Source organism: Poecilia latipinna, unplaced genomic scaffold (genome assembly GCF_001443285.1).
Source record: "Poecilia latipinna isolate Pla-1442-1.1 unplaced genomic scaffold, P_latipinna-1.0 Scaffold2358, whole genome shotgun sequence".
Classification (NCBI taxonomy): Eukaryota; Metazoa; Chordata; class Actinopteri; order Cyprinodontiformes; family Poeciliidae; genus Poecilia; species Poecilia latipinna.
The window spans coordinates 49966-60239 of record NW_015114974.1 but is presented as its reverse complement, the minus strand read 5'-3'; the positions used below and the strand labels follow the sequence as shown (position 1 = coordinate 60239).

At 42.0% G+C, this 10274-nt stretch overlaps 1 protein-coding gene across 1 annotated transcript in view; it reads right to left on the bottom strand.

The window, feature by feature from the left end:
• The window catches only part of LOC106937483 (transmembrane protease serine 9-like), a 13819-nt gene extending 8794 nt beyond the window's left edge, over positions 1 to 5025 (bottom strand). Inside the window, exons 1-4 of the mRNA XM_015019015.1 lie at positions 4660 to 5025; positions 2071 to 2091; positions 1768 to 1927; positions 1367 to 1673 (exon numbers count right to left, since the gene is read on the bottom strand). Of these exons, the coding sequence (XP_014874501.1) occupies positions 1367 to 1673; positions 1768 to 1927; positions 2071 to 2091; positions 4660 to 4831 (660 nt within the window). The 5' untranslated portion in view covers positions 4832 to 5025. The remainder of the gene's footprint in view (positions 1 to 1366; positions 1674 to 1767; positions 1928 to 2070; positions 2092 to 4659) is intronic.
• Between the last annotated feature and the right edge of the window lie 5249 nt (positions 5026 to 10274).

The following is a 10274-nucleotide window of genomic DNA, read 5'->3' as shown; positions in this document are numbered from 1 at the left end:
TATAAGCAACAATTCACATCTTTGTTTTTACAGTGCCATGTATATTATTGAACCGTTACCTTAAAGACATAGTCAGTGTTTTCAGCAAAGTTGAGCTGACTGTCCAGGAATGACTCGAGGTATTTAAAATTTGCCACAGTTTCAACAGGTTGACCATCAAGTAAAACTGGAATCACTTTCAGTTCTTGTTTATCTCATTTAATTAGCTCTACTTCTTTAAGAAAATGAAAAGGTATGTTCTTTTGTGAGGGAATTTATCTTTTACTGGTCGAGTAATGCCAGAATTAATAGTAAATAATAAAGACTTTGTGGTATTCTGATTTAGTAATGTCATTATATCGGTTGTGTTTCCACCCCCACGCAACTAGAGGCAGTAGCAGGCCCGAAAAGATGCGACTAAGGAGCAGATTTCGAAGTACACCGAAAGCTACAAAATTTGCTAAAAACTGTGAGCTGCCGTGAAGTAAATAAAAGAGAGAAGTTCAAATACATTCTGAGAGTGAAACTCATTCCCAAAGGTGAAAATATATCACAGATTTCAAAAGAAAATAAAAACGGAAGTATAGGAAATAGCGCCCCCTTCACTTCCGGATTGCAATGGTCCCATTTCCAAATAAGCTATGAGACTGACAGTGGTCTGTCCCCGCCCCTTTCTGTTTGCTGCAGCGAGGTCCTTCTCGGTGTACTTGACAGCGATGGGAAAGCAGGGGAAGCTCTTTACTTACATCCGGGCCTGCGGAACGGACCGGCACTGTATGTCAGCTCTGATTGGCTGATTACTCTGTCAGTCATGCCAACTGTGGCCTGTTGCTCGGCGTTTCTGACTTAGTACAGCCGGGCCTGAGGCGGAGCTGCTCGCCAGATGCATTTAAACTACTTTTTAAAGTAGGAAATTAAAGTGAAACCTCAATACTACCAATAAGCAACTCGTTTGTAGAATAAAACTGAAATTATAGATACAATTAAGTATGATTAAAACATTTTCCACTTTTCAATTTTCTAGGGCTAGCAGAGAAGGCCCCACTGGCCCCGACAGCCCACCACTGGGCTGGTACCACTGAAGTGACCATCACTGTTTAAAAGACTAAAAAAATCTGCTTCCCTCTGTGTGATAATAAATCACGCTAAATGTTTCCTGTTTCAGGTCAGTTAGGATCACCACCGTTACATTTTTTGCTAAGTGTTGGAATAGTCAAGAGTTTTACTCAGATATTGAGATGAAGCTGTAAAAAAGGAGGGAGACAGCACCTTCTAATGTTTTGACAAATACTGATTTGAAATCTGCTCTACAGGATCCAGCCAGCTATGCTTCTGCTTGTTCTTTCATGGCGCATCTGATTGTTTTATAAGAATATCTAACTTAAGCATAAGTTGAACAGAGTAGCTCTGTTCTGTAGTGAGACCTACCACCAGATCCAATGTTGCCCCAGCCGGTGACCCAGGAGTTGACGCCGCTGTAGAAGGTGCTGTCCGCCGCCGCCAGGCACACTGGCGAGATGTAGTTGTTGAACGATACAGCTGAGGAGAGCTTTATCAGGGCGATGTCGTTGTCCAGAGTGGAAATGCTGAAGCTAGGGTGACGGATAACCTGTGCTACTGTCCGGGTGACTTTGTTTGGGTTGGTCCCTGTCAGACTCTGAAGACCCAGAACCAGTCTTGCCGAACCTATGTTGCTGGAAGAGTTGCCAGAAGAGACAAACACAGAAGACTGTAAACCTTGCCAGATCTCTCATCCAAACTAATCAACCGTTTGCCTTCTGTGCTGACCTGATAATGCAGTGACCTGCAGTCAGCACCCACTCGCTGTTGATCAGAGATCCTCCACAGAAGTGAGACGAGGTCTGCAGACTGACCTGCCAGGGCCACGACCCTTGAGGAGCCGCCGCTCCTCCAACGATCCTGGTGTTTAGTGCTGGTTGACCACAATCTGAGGACACATGGACATCTACATTTACTCTAAGCTTCCTACATCTCACCTCCTGTCATGTGGATGCTTTTAGCTGGATCTACTTTGCATTCAGGGACTGACTAAAACATCACAATGTGAAAAGCATGAACAGATGGACGTACCAGAGAGCTGCGACTCCGACTCTGAAAAACAGAAAACAAACTATTAGAAGGAGAACTCTGGTTCTGAGGTCGATTCCCTCCAGAGCCGTGATGGCTGGACATTCCCATCATGTCACTGTTAGAACCTCCTGGTGTCTGGACCAGGAATGAACCAACAGGTTCTGATATCTGGGCTGATTCCTTTGTTTCTATGATGTCACAGGAAGCAGAGCGCTTCAGGAGCTGCTTTAAAACAGAAGCATGTTGTGACTCAGAAGCGTCCAATAGGGCTCAGCGATGTTGGAGGTCATGAAGACGTTCTCATTAGGAACGCTTCGTTATCAGATGTGAGTTATAAATGAAGTTTTTTCCAAATACTTGGAAACACTCACTGAGTGAGTCCAGAGAGCCCACAGACTTTAAAACACACTGGGATAGATTTGTCATGAACTGGTTGCTGGTGAGGATGTTTTAATGACGATCACAGGTGAGTACAGAAATCCAGGCAGCACAGGTGAACAATGAGGCAAGGAATTCAGATACACTGGTAGCGCTGCGAAAACACAGGACTATTGAGATCTGGGACAGGATGTAGACACAACAAGGACCCGACAGGGAACAAGAGACACAGGTCGGTAAAAATACACAGGGAAGGTAATCAGGGGAAAACAAGGGACAGCAGGGAACAATCAAGGGGCAGACAGGAAACACAGGAACTAAATAAACACAGAAAACCCTAAATCCTCACAAGACTTGCTCATCAGCAAGTCATGTTACTATGGCAACACCACTAACATCTTTGTGCCGACCTAAAATCCACCCAAAGTAAAAAATGAAAGTAAATGAGAATATTTTCTGTTCCTTTCACCCTCCAGATCAATTTTTCCCAGTTTGAGGTTTTTCCATCAGAAGCACCTAAACCTGCAGGGGGCGCTGCTGTCCTCCTTGGACACACTGTCCCACTGCCAGAGGAGTTGGAGCGCAGCGTCTCAGACCGGTTTGGCTGCTTCGTCTCAAAGAAAAGTGAGCACACATTTTCCAGCATAGTTTCAGTCTCTGGCCCTGATGACAGATGGTGAACATACCCTACTAATGGCTGTTTGTGTCTTTTGTTAGAATCAGTGAGTGGCTTTATAGTGGAGAGGCATTCAGTGACTGACTGGACAAATAAAACACTCCCTCCACACAAAGCCTTCAGTCTGTAAACCTTCAATATTCACTGATCATGTTATAATAATATGTGCTTTTCTAACCTATTGGGTCTAGTTGGAGATAAACTCTGTTAGAGTCTGCCAGATTCTGGAGAAGATCCCAGGACCGACCAGACCCGAACCCGATCAAACTGGACCACAGGCAGTGGTTCCAGTCCAGAACTCTCTGTTGAGTAAACAGAATAAAGACTAGAAGTAGAGTCTGTTTATAGAGTCTGTTTATAAAAGTTTTCTCGTCCAGGAGTCTCTAGAGTCAGCGTTCAGAAAAGGCGACTGTGAACGCAGCTCTAGCCAGTTTAACCTCTGACCTCTGGCTAAGGTTTCGGTTCAGTCTGATCCTTAGCAGTTTGTACCTCTGCTGGTTTAACCTCAGACTTTAATCAGCCGTCTCTTTAGTCCCTGTGGAGAGTCTCTGCTAAGACGGCAGCAGATTGAGAGCAAGAGAATCTGTTTTGGTGCTGGAGGGGTTGAAGGGTTATTCTTCAGGGACTGGGACCAGAATGGGACCAGAATGGGACCAGTAAACTGTGGACTAAACAAGCTCTGGTTCCCAACCAAAGTTTAAATTTCAGTCTTTAACTCTGGATCACCCTGTTCATTCATCTCACTAGAACCTTTATCTGTTTGTGAGTCACAGAAATTCCCCATGGTTGGAATAAGTGAAGGACGTTTCTATTTCTATATTTCTATCTCCCTGCAGACATGATTGAATGTCTCTCCAGTCTGAAAGCGGCAGGGCGATTCGGATGGTTTGGTTTCATCTGAGCAATCTGGGTTTGAGTTTTAGCAGCTTCTTCAACTTTGATAAACCGTTTCGTGAAGCTGTGAAATTATATTTTCATTGCTATTTTTTCCACTGGTTTCTCTGAAGATTTTCTCCTTCCTGTTACTGTCTGACGCGTTTTTTGTGATGCCATTATTTAAAGTCATCAGCTAGAAAACAGTTTTCAAGTTTGTTTCTGTCCAGAGATCAAGAATAAAACCTGCAGAGGAATGAATCTAGTAGAGTATCAACTATTAGTCATTAATCTCATGTATTTAGTTTCTCTTCATTGCATCTTTATATGTATTTATTTTCAACTTGAGACTTTGGACCTGATATTAACCTCATTATGTTTGGATTGTGAAGATCTAACCTTATATTCTCTCTTCTGATCATAATTTCCCTCCTAATAACCAGATCCAGCCCAAATTATACCTCATATTAACTTTAATATGAACATTTTAAAGTCAAAATGTTTATCAAAATTACCACAGCGAATTATTTTAGCTTCTGTAAAATGAATAAACAAGAAAATAAAGATCTGATTCACCCTGAACATCTCTGTGCTTCATATCTGAATCAGTTTGGCATCATGACCTTTGACCCTGCAGGTGATGAAGGTCAGTAGGTTCCTACCTGGAGTCATCAGAGTCAGCAGAACCGCCGCACCGATCAGCTGGTAGAGACCCATCGCTCTGAAACCATCTGCCTCTTCCACCTGCTGCTGCAGCACATACCTGGCTGAGGCCACGCCCTCTACCCCCACCTGGCTGAGGCCACGCCCCCCACCTGGCTGTGGTCCCGTCATTTGACACACTTCTCACCCTCCTGTCTGTGTTTGTCATGAATTTAAATTTTCCAAATCCATCTGGATCTGAGGGGAGATTAGAACCAGTCCGGTTCTGCTGCTGGGTCAGAACAGAACCAGCTGGTCCAGTGGCTCTTTCTCACTGGACCTGGAGCCATTTGGATGCTGGATTGGTTGGATGCTGGTTTGGTTGGATGCTGGTTAGGTTGGATGCTGGCCCATCGACAGATTGCTTAATAAATCAAATTATTATTAAAAGTTTATTTCACTGTTGGACGTTTTCCAGCTTTTATTTATATCCCTGGGATTTTCTGCTTACGGTTCATAAATGATGACATGAAAATAAAATATATCAGATAAATAAAACCCTAATTTTATGTGGGTTAGGGTTTTATTCCTGGTAACGGTTCTTCAGGACGATTCTTCTGAATTATTGGATGTGGCTGTCAGGTCGGTTGGGACTAAAAGGTTTCCTGTCCAGACTTTTTCCACTCCAGAACTTCCTTATCTGGACTTCGTCTGCTTCCTGTTCCAGCAACAGGAAAATGATCCAAATCGTTTTTTCCTCCAAACATATCAGACGACTGGATTTAGTTTCTTGAAGAGTTCTGGCCAGGAAAACTGGTTCCAGCTGTCGGTAAATGGGTCTCCATGAAGAAACCTAAACCTGAGTTACATCACAGACCAATAATCCTCTGAAGGAGGTCTCACTCTGACTCATATTCCAGAGACCAAATATTGGATCAAGGAAGCAGCTCTGCTCTGTTGGTCCTGTAAGTCCACTTCTGGTTCTTTATCTGAATTAAATATAAATTCTACTTTCTAAAATCCTCATATGGTGCCACTTTAAAGAGAAAAACATTTAATTGAGCGTTGTTGAAATAATACCAGACAAACAATAATAGATTATAGAAATAAGCTGAGTGACGAGTGGAAACACCTGCAGACAAAGGAGAAGCAGAAAGTTAAGTAAATCCGACCCGACGACATTCCTCAGGGTTTGATCTGCCGCACTCATCAGTTTTAAAAAGTTTTTGTGAAGTTTTTCTCTCTGGTTCATCTCGACCCACAGAACCTTCATGGACGACTTCAGAAACAAAGTTCTGACCCAAAGCTTCAGGGAAAACAAGCAGCTGGAACCAGATGCTTCCATCCACTCCAGCTTTTATTTCTGTCTGACCTGAAATCGGTCCAAACAGTTTCTGTTTTGGTTCTGTTTGGATCTGCTAGTTTTGTTCTGCTAGCTTCTAGAATAGTTTCCAGTTCCTTAACGATGATTAAACCGACCTGGGTCCGATGTTCTGGATTCAACCAGCTTCTTCCAACAGTCAACTGGAGTTCTGACCTTTGTCCTGACAGTACCAGTAGAACCGGGTCAGACTTCTTCACTCACACAGAACCTATGAGCTCTGGGACTGAGATCAGAACTTTGGGATAAACACTCCAGAACTCGGACCTCGTTGTCCTGAAGACACTTTGGAACCACTGTGGCTGCTGAGAGACATCAACCATCTGGACCAATCCGGACCAGTCTGGACCTGTTCGGGCCTGAGCTTCAACTTCTTTTAGACGTTTCCAAACCTAACCCTATCCCATAAAGACGGCAGGACGTTTCTCCAGAGATGAAGCTCTTGGTCTCTGTGGATTTCTGGAAACTGAGGTGAGCCGTGGCTTCCTCTTCGCTGAGCGGTCTTTCAGACCCAGACGGTTCAGGAAATGTTTCTCTGTGGACAAAGACCGTCTCTCAGTGGCCTACGTCTTTAAGACCAGAAACCATGGGCATAAATTCCGGGGGGGTCGAGAGGGTCTGGACCCCCCCAATCTGGGAAAAGTCTATAATTTCCCCCCCAAAGAAATCATGAAGGAAACCCTTGTATTTAAGCAATATCAATATGAAAAGGCAAAAGAAAGAGGGAAAAAAATGAATTTTTAGTCCCCCCCCATTATTAGAACAATGGTTCAGTCCAAAGTGTAGGAGGAGCAACAGCAGCTGAATGGTACCGGCTCCTTAGAGCCGCTGAAGAGAGGAGCTAGCTGCTAGCTGTTAGCTGTTAGCTGAGGCTCTGCAGCACTAACATAAACCCTCCAGTAAGTTGATTCTTAAAGCAAAATACATGAAACACATTTTATTTCCTTTCACTGGTCAATAGGAAGAAACACATTAACAATAAAAATCAGACTGCAGTTTGTTATTTCATTACTTTGGCTGAATCCTGATAAACTGCCTCCTTATGCCTTAAATCAAAACTAGCTAAACTGCTACATTGCTTTGATAGACTTGGTTCTTTTTGTTAAAGGCAGCAAATATCTAATTACATTTAGCCCTTTAAGTCTTACATCAATAAGAAGAGATTGAAACTGGAGCGTCTTAGCGTTAGCATTAGCCCACAGCAGAGGGGCTGCTGCAGAGCAGCTGGCAGTAAAAAAAGAAACTATGCCTTTATTTCTTACCATCTTCAACATGGAGCCTTTAAAACCACACAATAAAATCTGGACATGTTTCCATAAAATCCCTGGTGTTTGAACATTAAGTTGAAGTTATGATGGGAAAACCAGGAAAGATAAGATATTCCTTTATTAATCCCACAGTGGGGAAATTGACATTGTTACCGCAGTACAGAGGACAGAGCAGAACCAATATAAAAATCTATATGTACAAAAAATACAAGTGAATATAGAAATATTGAAACAGGTTTAAAAATCAAGCAACTTAACGAGTTATAATTTAAATAACCCATCACTTGTATTGAGAGCCACTGCAATAAATCAATATTTATGAGGAATTTTGTTAAGTGGAGTTACTCATTAAAACTTGTTTTTATTTAGTCTTAATTTTTGTAAAGCAGAGATTAGATCAGCGACTCTGAACCAAATCAGATCTAAACATTTAGATTTTAGTTTGACTCTACGGGTCTAAACAGTTTGTTTACTGAGAAAAACTCGTTTGTTGTGGTTCACTAGTCATTTTGGTCCTGCAGCTGGAACTCATGAAGAACTTTTTCAACCGCGTTACATTTCACTGTAACTTTTCTGACCCCAATAATGAGATGGGATTTACTTCCTTGCCAGAACCTGCTTGGTTGGACGTCCCATCATGTCTCTGCTCATCTTAATGGCAACAACAGAGAAACGTGGGGCCTTCTGGACCCAAAGAGGAAGTGAACTGGTGGAGGTGCAGCAGGCGCTGTCCTGTGTGGGCGGAGCCTCCACATGGTCACTGATGTTCTGATGACATCATAAGTGGACCCAAACCTTGCAGCAGAGGTTCTGGTTCTGGTTCCTTTCTTTTCATGCAGGGATCAGAGTTGACTGTGTTCTGCAGTTCTACCATCTGATAACCATTTTTAAAGGTTTAATGTTTTATTGTGAAGCATAAAAATGACATCTGATGCTGGTGTGCTGTGATGGCGCAGATGGAGGCCTCAGTCCTCGACGCGGCTGTCGCAGGTTCGATTCCTGGCCTTGCGACCTTTGCCACATATCTTCTCATTACCCATTTTCCTGTCAACTAACTATCAATTAAAGGCCATTAGAGCCAATAAAACAAACAAAAAAAGACACCTGATGCTGATTTTTGTTTCCAGCCTGTATTGCTGGGCAGCTTTTGACGATGATGCCGCAGTTTTCCCTGAATGCGTCAGAGCTGACTTATCAGGTAATCCAGACAGATCTGATGCCAGCAGCTTACGGTAAGGAAGATGAAGTCTGAAAACTGGCTGGACAAGGAGCAGAAAATGCTCCCAACACAAAAGGTTCAGCGATGTTAAATGAAACTATCTGCAGGTCACAAGACGGGAACAGAAGATCATTTTTTCACCTTTTCTGTAAAGTTTGGACATAACTGGAAGAAAAAACGTTCCTGTAAACAGGAAGAAAGCTAAATGTTCTCAGGTTTTCCATCAACAAACTGCTGGTGCTGCATTTATTCACTGTGATTCATCCTGAGATGGAAGTTGCCAGATCTGCCAGTTTCCTGCCAGAGACTGTCGACCAAACAGGTCAGACAGCATCTCATAAAAAAACAACTCATTTCACCGTCGATGACGTCAAAAGGCTCAAATCAGATCTGACAGACGGTTCGACTGATAAATGATCAACGAGATTAAATCAGCCAATCACGAGGCTGGAGCATCTGGAGGCCTGCTGGAGTTCAACGTGAGAGGGAGAACCGCGCTGCCATGCTGCCATGTTGATATGCTGCCATGTTGCCATGTTGATATGCTGCCATGTTGCCATGTTGATATGGTGCCACATTGCCATGATGCCACGTTGCTGTTACACGCACCAGGACTGGTGTCGGTGTAACAGACGCTGATTTTTCCTGTGAACAGGAAAGAACAGGTTGAAGTAACGAGGCAGACAGAACTCCATACTTCTCAAATCCTCCTGGAATCGGTTGCCAGTCAGATTCTGGTGCGATTAGGATAGCACACTGCCTCCTACTGGTGGATTTCTGCTACTGCAATAAAGTTAATTACAATAGGTGCCAAATCTCGAAATTAGAAATATACATAAAAAAAATCAATTAATTCAATATCAAAATAGAAAAATAAAATAATAATAATAATAATAATAATAATAATAATAATAATAATAATAATAATAATAATAGCAGCCATTAATTTTTGTGTATGCCACATTGCCATAGTTAGGAAAATAAATTTAGAATATGCTAGTTTTAAAACTTAACCACATGTAAAATATTATATAAAATTAACAGCGTTTTAAAATAAGAAAATTTGGTTCTAAATTGCTTCCAAGGTCCAATTGGTATTTCATTTGTAGGATGTTTCTATTAAATATAACACAATAAGTTGAATTTAAAATAGTTTAGTTTTAGTTTTCTATAATTTAACACACAGTTCTTAACCTCTCTGTGGACTGAGCAGGCATCCACAGGGGATTGTGGCTGTTTGTGTGAGTTTAACCTTTTGACCATCTTGATAAGATTTAAACAGCTGGTGTAAAACTGAATGCAACATAGAATATCTGTAAAACACATAATCTAATTTGTAATCTCTCCTAGTTGTTAACATGTCTTGATTGAAATAGCCTAATTATAGTTTTCAGTTTAATAACTTATTCTGGCCTATTGACCTTTATGTTACCTGTAGTTACAGCAGATTGTTTGCTAAGATCTTTTTGAACTGCCCTTTGTCTGTGTGGGAAACAATCAGGAGAAGTTTCAGCTTTCACACTGATCTGTGAAAAGCCATAAAACAGCATGAGTTCAGTTCAGGCCAGTGGAGGAGAAGCTCTGCTTCCACTTTGTTTAGATAAGGGAGACAACTGATGTCTGATCTTGAAAACAAATTGTAGGGAGTTTCTAACTTTTAAGAGGATCCGAGACAGCTCCTGGATGGATGAACAAAGATGCACCTTATTTGAATAAATTAAAGAGAAGAATACGCCTTTGCTATAAAAATTTGTGCACGTGAGGAAC